Below are 16,597 nucleotides of genomic sequence, written 5' to 3'. Positions count from 1 at the left end.
AGTTAAAACAAAAAAAAAACAAAAAATAAGCTACTAATGACTATAGCCTATTTGGTCGTCTCCCTAAAGTTTGGAAATGTATAAAATAATTAAAAATATAAAATCATTTGAACTGGACGTTCTTCAATCAATCTTTCTGGACGTTAGTGCAGAACGCTGATCATTTTTGTTGTCATCCTCATCATTAAGAAAATTTATGATTGTTTTTCGCTAGGATCTGCTGTCTCAAAAATAAAGCATTTTCTGCTTTCTTCGGGACATCTAACCAAGTAATGTCCTAAGTTTTCGATATTTCCCATATAACACAATGATCATAAGCATGTTTGATGTTGACCTTAATTATTACCATTTATTCAAATGAGATCCAGTTAAATTGAAATATTAATAGTGTAAAATTAATTATTTTTGTTTAATTTCTTCTTAAAATAATAAAAAAAACACAAAGTTAAAAATTTTTTTTGTTTGTTTAGTTGTTTTATTTATTTTTATGTATTTTTAAATTTTTTTACATTTTGTTTATGCTATTGAAAATTTGAAATAATTAAAAATATATTATTAATGCTGCTTAAAATATTTAAAGAACTAAAAGGAAATATATTGAAATTGAATTAAAAATCCATATACATAAACTTTAAAATATAATTAAAATATTTGCAAAAATTGAATAAAATAATTTTTTATATTTAATAAATTTAATTTTTTATCAACGAAAGAAATCATTACAATTTCCTTTAAAATTATTTATAAATAACTGCTCATACCTATTAATGTAATAGAAAATAAATTAAATGTTTTTTATTTAATAATTTTTAAAATTGTATAATTATTCATCGTTAAGTAAATAATTGCTTTAAATTTCAGTACTTAATTTTTAACTGTTAATGCATTTAAGTAATGTGTCAAATTTATTAAAATATAGTACATATTTCATAAAAAAATATAAATATTTAATTATAAAAAAAATTTTACGTTGGGCAGTTAATTCTTGGCCATAGCTTCTTTAATGCTTTGTCGCCATAATTATTGTTACCTTTTAGAATTCTCTTCTTTATGTAATTGTAAATAATTAATTTACAATTTTTCTAATTATAATTTATTTTAATAAAGTTTTTCGTTTTTTTTATATAAACATACATTTTATTCAGGCACTTTTTTATTCGTAACTTTCCGTGCAAATAATTTATTTTACTTTTGTATAAAAATAGTTCGTTTTATTTTAATTAAAAAATATTTTTTCAAAATTAATAATATATATCTATTTATATATACTTTATGTAGTTTTTATTTAGATAAATTAACTTATTTACTTCGTCAAAATTTCTTCATAACTTATATAAAGCCCTACGATAAATATTATTTCATTGTTCAGTTAGGAAGCCGTCTAATAAAAAAGCTAGGTTCCTCTTGGTGTTGTAACTAACAACAATATTGGTGGCTTATAATTTTTAAAGTTGTATAGTTTTAATTCGTTTTTGGGATATTCCTCAAACAATTATAAAAACTATAGTACTTAACTCTTTGCCATATTTTTATTTTAATTTTGTATTTGTAACATTTTTGTTTCTTTTTTATCATTAGGGTATACGCAATCTCGAAATCTCGACCAATATGTTTTCCGAGTATTGCAGTAACCATTAAATAGCATCTTACAATGTTATTCGGTTGCCTAACTAGTTATTTGATATGGTAAATACCATTATTGAAGTTTTTATATTAATAGCTCTTCCATTCAGTAAGATTTAAAGGGATTCTTCCACTTTCAAAAAATTTTAATAATCGTATATAGTAAGGACAAAGTAATCATCCACTTTAAAATGTTATAAATTAAATCATTAATAATTTTTGATATCGAAACGGTAGACTAACAAGACAGTATGTTTAGTTATACGTAATGCTTTCAAAATCCATTATTTCATTCTGATATGTTATAGTTTATTTCTCATATATCTTCACTTCAGCTGAAGTTCCTTTAATGTGTATCAACACTAATCATACTTCAAAATAAATTTTTTTTCCCGTACTACACCTCATTAAAATATCTATTAAGATAAATTAACTTCTTAAGTAATTTACTTTATTCAATTCTTTTATAATAACTGAAAAATAACTAATTTTATCTTTTATTTTATCATTATGATTTTCAAATTAATCTGAAAATATACATTTTTTTCATCATCAAAAGGGTACTCACAATGTAATTGTTAATTTGCCATTTGGTATGTTCACAATATTGAAATTTGTTACTAGTAAGATGATGTACTACTACATCCTCGGCCTTATTAGAGTTTCGGAACAGTTTTTAAATAAAACCAGTGAAAGTTCATTGTTAGGCGTCAATATCACAATGATATCATGTTATTTAAGTGAGTTGGTTAATTATGCCCCCTGCTCCAAGAACTTAACCTGACCGAATCTATATTCCCATATTTTTAAAAGACATACTTAACTGAATTTATTAACGCAAATGCTGTTCTCATAACTCAAATGTGAACAACAATAAAAACTTATGCCCTGTGGTAAGTTATAATAAAATCACTCCATCCTATGATTATTAAATCCAATAGGACACAATTGTGAATACCCCTGATAACCCATAAGTTCTTTCACTTCTATCTTTATTTTTGGCCACTAATTGACAATTTCTGCCCTATAAGTGACCAGTTTATATGCAAGTGATCTTTCACTAATTGCAACAAAAAATTTTTTTTATTCAGCATTTGTTAGTTTCTTTCAAATTGATATTCAATTTTCTTAAATTTCTTATTCCTTTTCAATAACTCTTTTCTTAATTTATGCGATTTTCTTATTTATATTCATTAATTTTATTAATTTTTTAATAATTAAAAAATAATTTTATAGCTCAAGGTTGAGAGAAATCTTAAAATATATAGCGCAAAAATTAGCAAAAAAAAATTCAAAATTAGTTCAATTCACTAAAAGTATAGAATAAGTATAATAAAAATAAAAATAAAATAAGTAAATCTCACTTAACCTCACTTTTTAATACTAAACTCAAATTACAAAACAAATATCGGCATTTCCGCACTGCCATTGAACTCTAGCAGTTAGCTGATCTGTTTCGATCGAGTTGACCGAATTGATGTGACGTAAAACGCTTCAGTAGCGCCAACCGCGCTGTGAGTTTTCATAATTCGCTTTCATGATGAATGCGTGGGGCTCCAATTGTATTGTCGCCTTGCTGTATTACTGCTAAGTTAACAATAAACCTTAACATATAAACTTAATTTGTTATTTATTTATGTTAACTTAAAACATTTATTCCCTGGCTGTTTTTAACTCTGCTTAATAAGACAATATTTCCCTACTTAAAATACAGCTATACAGGCTTACTGCCGCTCATATTGGCGGTGGACCACGTATGTACCGTAACTGTGGTGCAAAACTCATAGAAAAGTTATTGAGGTTGTCACAACAGTTTGGCTGCATAAGACAAGCGGCGCAGAAAACGGTGAATAATGCCAATTGTACTGGTACAGCTGCTCTAGCTATACGACGTGCCCAACTATTTTTGGGCGTTTTGTTGTGTTCATCATCGGAAGAGTCCATATCAAATTCCAATGCTGGATCATCATCTGATGGATCACCGCTATCAGGTGCGCCCGTTAAAGCTAAAGCTTTAGTTTTATGCTCTGTTGCTTTCTTGTTCGAAGTACCGCCTTTGTTCGCTGCGTTTTGTTCACCATTTGGAGGTCGTTGCTTGCGTTTGTTTTTGCGTTTGGATGCTGCATTTTGTTGTTGTGCATTTTGTTTACCGTTCGGTACATGACCATTACATTTGTGCTGTTGTGTGTTTGTTTGTTGCTCCAGCTGCTGTTTCTGTTGCTCCACTGTGCTTTCATTGTTCGGTTTTGTAATTTTTTGTTGTTGAGCTTCCAATTGTTGTTGTTTCATATTTTGATGTGATGTTGCGGTGCGTACGATTAAGTCACGACAAGTGTTTTGTAAATTTTTCAAATCTGCTTCAGCTGATTCCATGCGTGCTGCAATTGATTTGACAGCATTACTACCTGGTGCTAATGATGATTCTAATTTCTTTGCTAAACGTCGTAGTGCGCTCAAACGTCGTTCACGTTCTGATAACCCACCATCAGAAGTAGCACCACCATCGGATATACCTGAATCTGATAGCGAACCATTGGATGCTGTAAATTTTGCTATGTGCAGCATATGGTTTGGATCCAAATGTTCATGTACAGCGGTGAGCTAAAAATAAAAATATATTAAGCATTATAAAAAGAGAAACAGAGACTGAGAGTAATCTGTAGCAACTAACCTGTTCAGGACTAACATGCACATTCTCTGACAATAATTTTGCCACCAATCTTACATTTTGTGCCAATTCAACAGGTGTGGTTTGACCTTTATCCAAAGCACCTTCCAAACCTTTCAATGTGCCACGATCCTGACCGAGAACAGCATGGAATTCCATAAGCCCGGTTTCCAACAAACGCCAAGCTATTATAGATTCTTCCAGCTCGCTAATCATGCCGTTTACTCTAAGATTAAAAATATAAGAAAAAATATATTTTGGATTCGAATATACCTAAACTGTTTAAACTCTATAATGCTTTAACACTTGAAGAAGACCATTAAATGTTCGCAAACGATCGAACATCTGCAAACGTTGTTCAAACTACTTTATTCACTGTGCTCAAGTAAAATGTTCGAGCACAAACATATTTGAACATGACAAAGCTTTATAAAGTTCTAATAATATAGTATATATAACATATACATATATACATATACACATTTACGTCATAACTTATATCTCTATTTTAGCACAAAACGTACCTTTCACTGGCTTCATCCCAAGCGCGATACATATCAGCAACTTCATCCTTCAAATGTTTGTAGAACTCATTTTCTGAATTCATTAGTGAAGGTAGATCCCATTGCTTATCCAAGTTAGTAGTTGTAGTTGCTGTTGCAACTGTAGATGTAGCTACTGTGCTGGCATTTGAAGTAGTTGATAGTGTTTCCAATTGATTACCATTACTATCCGTGACTGTGATTCTCATTGTAGTTGAGTCTGGTGATGCAAGCGGTGTTGCTTCATCTTGTTCCATTTCCTGCCTTAATGCTACTTCCATTTGTTCGGACTCTGCTTCTTCTTTTTCTTCTACTAAAATTTTATTCTCTGCAGCTACTTTAACTGAAGCCTCTTTCAACTCTTGGTCAATGAAAGCTGCCTGTAATTTCCGTTCCTGTCTTGTTAACCAACTGTGCACGGATGCATTCAAACGTAGCATGCTGATGCGATAGTTTTGCAATTGCGATTTTTCATTCTAAAAAAAATAAATTTTTTTAATTAGTTTTAATTATTTTTAAAATTTTTAATTGATTAAATATTAATTGCAGTATGTTTAAAACAAAAATAATTATTTATAGTTTTAACAATAAAGAGAAGGTATTTTTTAAATATATGTTATTAAAAGGAAAATATAAACATAAAGCATTAAACTTTACAGTAAATGGTTTAAGGAAATGTCAAGGAAATGTTTGCAAAATAACTTATTTATTATTAAAACTATTTTATTAACAAAAATAAATGATTTTTTGATCTCATAGTTTTGACCACTATCATCTAAGTTGTTTTATATTAATTTAAACTAAAAAGTTAAAGTCTAAAAATGGATAATAAATAATATATTAATTTAATTTTTATTTATTTATTTTATTTATCAAAACATTGAATCTGTGGATAACCTCACAAGATGTGGTTCAATCATATAATTTTGTGGAAGAAGTTTCTGATCAATAATCAGAAACTTCATAGTAAGATTATCTGCCAAGGCTATATGATGCAGTTGTGATTTTCACGATGTATCTATCGTATCCTTTAGAGGTAATCGTACTATTTAAGATCTGATTTGTCCTTATAACTAGAAAGAGACATCCTGCACAAGTAGGATAGATCTAAGCTTCCAAATATAATATAAAATTGTGGTAATATTTAATATAAAAAAAAAATCTTCATTATAAGTGTTTTATTCATTTAGAAATATTTAGGAAATATTTATAATTTTTCCAATAACTGCTTCATAACAAATTTCTATTTCTGATTTTTATACGTTTATAAGATCACTTTTATTATGGGCTTTGAAAAATTTGTACCTTATAAAGTACCTAAGTCTGTTGAACAATAGTCTCTCATTATTGACAAATTTTGAAGACTGGTTCCAATGGGTAGTATTAATGTTAAATAAGTGGTAGTTCGTATGATATTTATTTTAGGTATTTTTTAATACCTTTATGGGTTTTGCACTTTTCAATGGGTCAAATACCTTTATGGGTTTTGCACTTATCAATGGGTCAAGTATCTATCTTCTTCTATAAAAAACTACTAGTTGGTATTTTAATTATTAAAATTTTAATAATTAATCATTAAATTAATCAATGCTTCAACTTCATCTGCAAATTTTGCAGAATATTGATTTTATATGACACTTATTGCTTCACTGCTGACTCTTATTATAAATGCAACAATATATAGTTTGTATGATTATTTTACCATTGATCATGGATTTATAAAATAATTTCTGTAATTAATTTCTTCTTAATTAAAATTAATTGAGGGTAATGGCTTTGCCACACGGTAGTTGTTTTTTCCTACCAAGCTGGAAGAAATTTATTAAAAACGAATACTCAGTATTCGTAATTTCTTCGATTTTATGTGGATTTTTTACAATTTCAATTTTCTTTTCTAAAGAATATAGGCTCACATTATTCTTCATATATTTACAAATTAATTCATAATGATCTAATCTATTTCTAAATGATAATAGAAAACTATACTTAATACGTATTAAATATGTATTAATACTGCATCCGTTTTTTTACTATCATTCTCATTGATCTATTAATTATTATTTTTTAATTCATTATTATTCTATTAAATATTTCACTTACCTTAAGTGCCTCAATAGCGATTTGTATTGCTGGTTCGGTATCAATTAACTCAAATGAAGATTTGTTACCCAAACGATTCAGGGCGTGCTTAAGTATAATCATTTCCTCTTGCATTTTGCGGGCTGCAGCTGCATTTTCACTCCACATCAGTAATTCCTCCCAAGCACAAAGTAAATCTAAAAATTAAAAATAATGAAAAATTAGATATATAATACAAACAACTAAACTTAAAGTAAATTAGTTAACTAATTACTGCATTAACTAAAATATTATATATATTTACTATATAATATTAACAAAAACTAAATAAAATTACATAATTTTAAAAAATTAATTTATTATTAAAAATAAAAAACAATAAAAAAAGAAAAGCTACAACCATAAAATTAAACTTCTCTAAGAAAGTTTAAAAATTTATAAATTTAATACTTAAATTGCAACTGCTAAGATACTCCGCTTTGAAACAAAGTAGCCAGCACTAGCGGAAGTTAGTCAATAAAATTTACAGTGGATTGTGCAAATCCCAACATCTTCCATTAATAAACTTCCTAGAGTTGCTTACTGGTCTGTGAAATCGTAGAGAAACTTTTTCATTTTCCATCCAAAAGTTTTCAGTGCGCAATTAATTAGAGTTTCGTGGATTACAGGTAAGACGCAACTGGGAAATCAATTGTTGGAAAATACAAATTGCTCTAAGGCGGCTACAGAAATTATTTTCATATTTATAGTTGACTGCTTTTATATTAGTACTATGGGTTTAGCTATTTTAGATTTGTTCACTAAAATCTACTAAAGTCAGATTTTAGTGCACTTTTATAAATTCTTGAAGAAAAATAATATGACTTCAGAACAAATAGAAATTCTTGGAGTCAATTGTTGGATACAACAGGAACGAACTTTTTTAATAACCAAAATTATGACATCAAAGCAATTAAAACTGTGTATTAGAAAAAACCGAAAAGAAGTTTTACAAGAAGGGTTGTAATCTTTGAACATGATGATAATAAGCATTTTACTTTTGAGGATCCAGAAATGTTGAAAATTTGTGCCAAATTAATCATTGGTTTCTTAACTAGAAAAGGAAATGTTCATTACTACCTTTTAAATATGGGATTTCAAAACATTTAAATAGTAGATTCTGTAAAACGCAGAGTAAAAACTCCGTCCATCTTATCTGTTCGTTTTCTAAGATTGCTAGCATATGAGTACAGCATATGACCTTGATTGAGTCTTATGAGGGTGATTTTGATCTAAGATTGCTAGGACATGAGTACAGCAGTTCTATACGGCCTTGATTGAGTCTTATGAGGATGATTTTGACCCAAGTGACGATGTCATGTCACTTTTGGCATGGAGAGCTGCTGGCTTAAAAGACTCTCTTTAGAGATAACTCAATATAACTCAAAGGTTGCACTGAAACATAGTCCCTTCTAATAATATATAACTATTTAGAAGGTAAAAAGGCTAAAAAAGGTTAATCACGAAAATTATTATAACAAATACTCCAAGACTTTGAGTCTCTACAGAAATTATACCAATTGATTGCATGAAGAAGTTATTATATTTGTAGTTATTCCTTATATAAACTTTGATCATAATGGAAAAATTATTTCTTAAAATTGCTTTAATGATTTAATCTTGTATAAACAATTATAATTTAGTTATTTGTACAAAAAATAAAGATGATTTTTCTATAAAGCTCTTTTTTATAACTATAACTATGTAGGGTATTTTTAAGTATCTCTAGACTAGTTTATATGTTATTGTTTTCATAATGCAAGCACTGCATCTATCTAAATGTTATAACTACTATCTTTTGTTGTTTCATGAAATCGAAAGTTTATTCAGTTCAATCACTCTAAACTAGCGTACAAAGATAAAAATGCGAGTAAAATAAATAGTTTATAAAGATAATAACAATAAATTGTTTCTTGTTTTGGTTTTCTTGTTCAAAGCTCAGCGAAGTAAAAATTTTTGATGAACACATTAAAGGCAATTATGTAAAACAACTTAATCACATTTAATGATTTGAGTTTTATATTAAGATTCAATAAATAAAAAGATATTAAAGAAAAGTAGGGAAAAGTTTTCTCAGATACATTTAAGTATCTTTAAACAATTTAAGTATGGAATGAATGATGCAATGTAAAACAAAGCTCAATGAACAAAAAAATTTGTTTGATTTATTTATGTGTGAAAATCCAACAAATTTGTAAAATACTAAAGAAACTAAAAATATATATAGTTCAATCACATCAATAATATTTTTGGGCAATATATAAACTGTTCAATAATAATTATATGAAAGAGAATATTGATAGTGTAAGATTTGAGATTTGTCTTTTGCAACAAAGCTTCCATACGAGGATCACTATTTTAATCGCTTATAGTAATAATAATAATTAATACTAATAGTAAAAACAATAATTTTCCATTGAGAATGTCTTAATGGCTTTTCAAAATATTATCCTTAATGATGTTTACAATTTTGCGTGCGTTAAAGTAATTTATATTATTTCATTACACTTGAGAAATATCCAAAACATAAGGATGTCAAATCAAATCTCGTAGATCGACAAATATCGGTTTCCACAGGACTTGTATTTGATTTATTAAAAATTTTTTAGAAGTCATTGGGTGCCTAAGCAGGACTGACTATAGAGCTAATATCCAACCTATTCGATGTTTTGAATTTTCAGTCACTTGTTTGTTAGAGAATTATAGGAATATTCCTTTTTAATGGCTTTTTAGTCACTACATGCAATATTTTATTTAGTTTGGTAACTCCAGCGTTATATAAACTTTTTTAAGCATAACAATTATATATTATGCCATGTTGATTATATTGTCAATATTTATCTTTTAAAGTGACTAAACAAAAGGATTCCAGTTTATATGATAAAATGGAGGTATCAACAACTGGAACCTAATAGTGGCAATTTAAATTAGTGGTTCCCAACCGTTAATCAAATTTAATAGGTATGGGTATATAGTTTGTAGTTTGTCCACTGAGATCTCACTTATTAGAAAATAAGCACAAAAAATTTCCAAGGAATTATATTCCAATTTTATAGCATATATAATATACCTATGCACATAAAGCATATTAAAATAATCATACAATTTATTAAGTTTAAACTTTGTGGTCCCTATTAAAACCAAAAATATCATAATGATCCTTAGTCAAAAACAGGTTGGGAACAATTGATTTAAATAGTGACTATAGTAGTTCGCCAATGAACTATGCATGGCATATTTGTAACTAATTAACATCACAGTAAGCATGTATTTAGATTTTAAATCGATCGAGCTGTAAACTTTGTCTATAGCTAGTCAAAATTCATTTCATAACACATAACACTGGAACCATACAAACGGTACATGCATGCATGTATGGTTCGAGTTAAAGATAACTAATTTGAATGAAAATATAATATAATTTTAATGTAAGCAAAATAATATTGTAGTATATATTAAAATATGTTTAACGCGACGAAAAAAAAATTATATTTATATGTAATTTAAATATAATATTCAAATATATATAAATTATATTTAATTAAATTAATTATTATCTGAAAGCGATTAAATAATAAAAATAATAAGTGAAAGTGAAAATGTAAGAGTAACCATGAAGTTGATCTCTAGTAAATATTAAACATTTATGAAACACAATATTATTAATTTAGTTTTTTGTTGCATTTCTGAGAACTAATAAAATTATTTCTATATAATTTATAATAACTAATATTATTTCTGTATAGTTTTATTTATGTAAATTTAATAGCAAAAGTAAATATTTTTATCTATTTAAAAACAGATTTCCATTTAAGGTGTATAACATAAAACAATTTTCATTTGAATGTCGTAGCTTTATACTTTAGACATCTGTATAGTTTTTTTTCAATTAATTTATTTTTATGTGAATAAAGTGATGGCGTATTCCACATTTTTTTTTATAGTTTGTATTTCCAGTTAAAATATTTATGATTTACTCTAATTTAGGAAGATTTCATCAACAACATGTGTTGTTACATCAAGTAAATCATATAATATGTTAAATTAGATACGGATTTCTTCTCTATTGTGACTTTACAAAATCCTGCGAAATCAATAAACTTTCAATGTTGATAGTCAGGTAAATAATCTTAAATTTCCATTTAAGAAGAAAATAATTGTAATGCTGATGTTAGTCTCTCCAGACATTGGCCTTGAATGATTTTCTACTGATTTAAATAGTAGCTGATATAGAATTTCGAACAGGTTCGAATGCAATTGAATTGTTCCTTAGCTACTAAAGGTAAAGATTTTAACATACACTTGCTTATTTTATTTAAATGTGGACTTAAGATACATTTTTATATTAATCATTTAATTATCGTTTCAATTATTTTAAAAATTAGACTTTTTGTAAAACGAGGGTAAATTTCAAGAAAACTATAATTTAGATCATTAATACTCATGCTTCTTTTAAAAGACGTTTGCAGAAAAACAGTGCTTGATAGCAGGGTGTCGCTGCTATCAAGCACTATCAATAATAATAATAATATAATAATAATTTTTTAATTAATATAAGAAAATGAAGTAAAAATTCTAAGAAAACTGAGATTGATTGACAATTTTATAACCAAAAAAATTATTCCCATTATAATTTCCTTATTTATGGTAGTACCGATCCATGTATTAAGCATCAAATTTAAGAACATTTAATAGATTTAAAATAGATATACAATCATAATTGGGATAAAAGTTTTTTAAAGTCTTTTAAGTTATTAACTTTGGAGGAATATTACTGGGAAATAGACAGGTACCTGTTAAATATTGAAAATTAACACCCAATATAAAGTTTCTATTAATATATTTATAAAGAAAATACATGCTTATGTATAAAAAATATATTTGATTTATTTCAAATTTTAATCGTATAATATATATTCTGTGTTGCAATTTGCGTCAATTTTTTTGTTATGATGTCTTGAAATTTGAAAGCGTTTCATACATTTTCTCCTCTAGTAATTAGTTTTGATTATGATAATCCGCAATAGAATGTAGTAGTGTATTAATTATACTAAATATGAAATAAATATCTAATTTAATAAATTTATTATTATATAATATTCTATATTATTAAATTTATGTTCTCTAATTAGTTTCTTTATTATATTATAAAAAATATATGATATAATAGAATCCCGACATTAACTTCATTTACTATAGGTAAATTGTGTCAAGAAATCCACACAACTACTTATCTCAAAGATTGCATATTTAGTTAATCGTCAATATTTAAATAGATAAGGGTTCTTAATTTTGATTATCGTCTCGCAATAAATATGATTATATTATCAAAATAATTTTAAAACTCTCAATAATGGAACTAGCTATAAATATTATATATGAATATTAAGATTATTAATATGAACCGATGAAGATCTCGTGACGTCATTACTTTTGAGGATTTATGAAATAATTGAACAGAGTATAGGCAAGGCAGTTATCAAAATCACAACTTTTTACTCGTATATAGTAAATTTTAATATTAAACTCACCTGATATTCAGAATTATTTTGAATAACTAATATATATACAAAAATAATACTTATTTAATTTATTATTTATTACAATTTGTGACAAATTCCTTTGGTGCTTTAAACTGCAAATAACACTTTCGGACTAACTACACACGTACGCACACGCAGTAAGCAAACAAATGCCAATGTAAAATCTTCAAAAATTGTTTTTATTTATAAAAATTTCACAAATTTATGCAAACCGCAAAAACTTATTAATTATGCTTTCACTGCGTAAATTAAAATTTAAATTAAAATCAATGATGAATTACAGCAAATGTAATTTACGAACATAAACATGTTAATTCACAAGAAATGTGTGAACATCGAGGCGTAGTCACTTGAAGAGGCTACCAAAAGATGGTTTCTCGAGTTAGAGAACAATTTTTTTAAAAAATGTTTAGGAATTATTAATTAAAATTAATGTAAAATGTTTGCAAAAAAATATAAAATTTATTTTATTTAAAAAAAAAAAAGAAAATATATCTAATCGATTCACTTAAATATGAAAAATGCTAAACTTTAAGCAAAGTTTTTATCTAAGCCGAGCTGAACTGCACTCCCGTACCGATAAAGGAAAACTGGTTAAATGAACTTGGCTGCAATTGCATCGTTTACATTATCCATAAAAAGCAACGACTAACCAACGACGCACCGAAGCAGAATAAATAAGAGTCAAGTTTATGATGAGTAGGTTTGGTTGTGACTTGTATGGAAAGAGTTGCATTGTAGAGCAGCAATGTGGACTATGTAAAATGCACTACTTAAAATTTTTATTTCAAATATAATACACTTTAGTGACCACTAAGAATCAAATTTAATGCAGTTTATATAAATGTACTCTTCTGGTTAAAATTTATTCTTTTTTCGTGTATGTTAAGTGCAAATATCAAATCATTGATATTAATAAACTCTTTATTTCTTTTTGTATAATCATTTATTTGTTAGAAATACTCATAAACATAATAATCCAACCCATTTTAAGAAAGTATTAGAAATAATAGGCCTGTTCCACGAGCTACTCTTAGTAACTTTGAGTAACACAAGTACGTTGCACTAGGAAATTTCCGAGTAAATGAGAGCATCTGAGAGAGCATAACATCCCTGTCGAAATTTGAAAATGTTACATAGACTTTACTCGTATATCTTATTTCAAGTAGAATTTTTGTAGATGTGTGAATCAGCTGTTTGGGTTTGAATTTGAATTTTTGTATTGTTTATTTACGCGAAACTGGTGTTCTCATCAAGCTTTACACAAAACTGTTCTATGAAAATCTGTGTAAAGAGCGTAATTTGGCACTTTATTTGTGTTACGCACTCAGTTTGTACTTTACTTGTGTTTTACTTGAGTTTTACTACGAGTAGCTCGTGGAACAGACCTAATATGAAACTAGAGAAAGAGAGTAGACTATGTTTGAACGTTTTCAGTACCGCTGATGTTAAAGAATATGCAAAAATACTTTATTTAACAATTTAAAAACAATTTATAAATTAAAAAAAAAACATAATGGAATATTTAAAATTTGATTTACTAAATTTTATTCAACTCCACTTTTTGTTGTAAAAGAGAAATTTCTCTTATTACTTATATTTCATTAATAGAAAATCAAGAGAAACTAAAAAAATGCAGTAGTAAGTGAAACTATAAGAAAAATACAGCTGATGTACAACGTAATGAAAGTCAGGAAGTTAAGATAAAACGATTCTATTAAACTTTTATATAACAACCTTATTTATAATGCGTTGTAACTAACGATGAGTAAGTTTTACTCACTTGATATCTTTCATAAGTAATTGTTTTTTGTTCTCTAATGCTTCGTATTTTAGTTTTTATTTAAAATATATCACCATAAGCTTTTTCAAGAATAAACTTTTACATAATATAATACTAACATAATACATACTATAATGTCTTCAATGGCCTTTTTTGATATAATTTTTACGTATTTTATTTTGAGGGACGTAGAATAGAATTTTAGTACGTAGAATAGATAAATTTTATCTATGATTCGTACTTAAAGGTTAATATTTGGATTAAATTCAGACGTATGCGTTCTGTAGCTTGCTCGAATAATATGTAATCTAGAAGGCTAACTGTTATACAGTTGAAGTTGAAGCAACAGCTGTGTGAATGTTGCGACTTTTTAGTCAGGAATGTCATTGTCACTTGCTAAAGGCAGTTAGAGCAATAAGTGGGTCGTGAAAAAAAGCGGTCTATATAAGTAGAAAAAATTTGAAAATCAAAGATTTTGTAAATAAAAGAAGAGTACTTTATGAGTACAATATTAAATTTTAGAAAATTAAGTATAAATTCCGTTTTCTATGACATTTTAGAATCGGGAACATGCCACGAGAACAGTAACTACAATATGTTCAGGATCAACAATACTTACTCGTAATTTTTTTTATTAACAGACACGATTTTCAGATATGTTCACATAAATACCTCTCGCGATTATTAGATTAAGATCCATTTCTGAATTGTGAAACAAAAATCAAGATAGGAGAGAGGAAGAGATTAATTAGTTGATTGTTGGTCGTATTGAACTAATTTTTCACAAGTGTAGCGCACCACAACTGCAATGTTGGTAATGATGCATGACCATTGTTGCATAGGTACCAGTTAAATAGCGGCAATGGATTTCAAATAAAAAAGCAGAGACGACTCGGGATAGTTATAAAAACAATGTCTGTTCAGTGAACTTATTTTTAGATTTAGAACATTCGAAAGTTCTGCGTTTTTTTCTTTTTGCATTTAGATTTTATTGGATTGAGTGCATAACCATTTATGGTTTATAATTAAAGAACAAAAAACTAAAATTTATTCAAGATTCGATAGAACATTGGGGGCGACAGTTTCAATTGGTACCGGTGTAACGCCTAAGCCTATTGAGCCAGAAAATTATTTATATGTGCGCACATATCACTGTAAATAATGTTATGCAGTTTGGGGAGAAGATAAACAAACAGTTTGTATCTTTTGTATCTGTTATATCTGCAGCGACAAAAAGATATGACAACTTTTGCACGAACATGTTTTTCTTCCACTATATTTATTTAATTAAGTAAAAAAATAATAGTGTTAAAACATATTATACGGGGGTCGTATGTATAGTTTAAAATAGTGAAAATATTGTATTTGTAAAAGATGGAAGTGTTAAAAAATTATTAATTATGATTGCCGTGAAAATTATACTGAGTCAATTTAGCTTAGAATATACCAATGTGCTATAGATCTTCTTGTCTTCAAACTTTCGTTCAATTGTTCTTCTGTACAAATAAATTTGAGCACGATTCATTAATGCGTAGAGCGCATCTTTTTTGGTGGCAGTTGGTGTCAGTTACTCTAAACTCTGTTAACAACAAACTCCGTTGAAATATTGTTTCAAACAACCACTCTGATATTTTAATTTCTAACTTGGACCCGAATTTAATTTCCCTGTCACGTGGATTTTGCAACGAATTTCTATAAATTTGGCTATTTTCAGCAAAAATTTTCCTTGATGTTATATTCAATATACCTTCTAGAGGTATCAAATTTAAAGTAAAAAATTGTTTGCATTACATTAAGACTGAAAAGTTTTCGGAAATTCTCATTTAAAATTCGCGCGCTGTATATTTTTCGATATTTTAAGTTTATGTAGTTTGGCAGCACTGTCCTTAATTACTATGCCAAAAATGAGCGCGATCTGTCAGACAGTTCGTTTACGGCAGCTGTTGAAACCAGTTCCCCTCAGTAGTGCGTTGCGAAATGTCTTCGACGGTCGTACGACCGTCCTGGAAGGCTTTGTACCACTCATAAACTTGAGTTTTCGATAAAACTGATTCCCCATAAGCCTTTTGTAGCATTCGCAACGATTCTGCACACGAAATTTCGTTCGAAACACAAAATTTGATGCAAACTCTTTGTTCAATATTTTTTTCCATTGTTTTTTTCGCAACGCCCTACTGAGGTGAACTGGTTTCAACAGCTGCCGTAAACGAACTGTCTGACAGATCGCGCTCATTTTTGGCATAGTAATTAAGGACAGTGCTGCCAAACTACATAAACTTAAAATATCGGAAAATATACAGCGCGCGAATTTTAAATGAGA

General features: G+C 27.7%; 1 protein-coding gene across 1 annotated transcript; it reads right to left on the bottom strand.

The window, feature by feature from the left end:
* Positions 1-3,207: 3,207 nt before the first annotated feature.
* Positions 3,208-7,105, bottom strand: LOC119672131. Its single transcript, XM_038083098.1, has 4 exons — positions 6,934-7,105; positions 4,816-5,309; positions 4,295-4,517; positions 3,208-4,224 (listed from the first exon to the last, which is right to left on the bottom strand). Exons 1-4 carry the CDS (start codon positions 7,078-7,080, stop codon positions 3,358-3,360), a joined length of 1,731 nt encoding a protein of 576 aa, XP_037939026.1. The 5' UTR covers positions 7,081-7,105; the 3' UTR covers positions 3,208-3,357.
* Positions 7,106-16,597: the final 9,492 nt, after the last annotated feature.

This window comes from Teleopsis dalmanni, chromosome 1, assembly GCF_002237135.1.
Source record: "Teleopsis dalmanni isolate 2A chromosome 1, ASM223713v2, whole genome shotgun sequence".
Lineage (NCBI taxonomy): Eukaryota > Metazoa > Arthropoda > Insecta > Diptera > Diopsidae > Teleopsis > Teleopsis dalmanni.
This window is presented reverse-complemented; position numbering and strand designations above follow the sequence as displayed.

Excerpts from the sequence above, each read along its gene's own strand:
- LOC119672131 (XM_038083098.1), bottom strand. The coding sequence starts at position 7,080 with ATGTGGAGTGAAAATGCAGCTGCAGCCCGCAAAATGCAAGAGGAAATG. Across the intron at positions 4,518-4,815 it reads TGGGATGAAGCCAGTGAAAG|AGTAAACGGCATGATTAGCG; the intron begins GTACGTTTTGTG and ends TTTTAATCTTAG. Across the intron at positions 4,225-4,294 it reads TGCATGTTAGTCCTGAACAG|CTCACCGCTGTACATGAACA; the intron begins GTTAGTTGCTAC and ends TTTTATTTTTAG.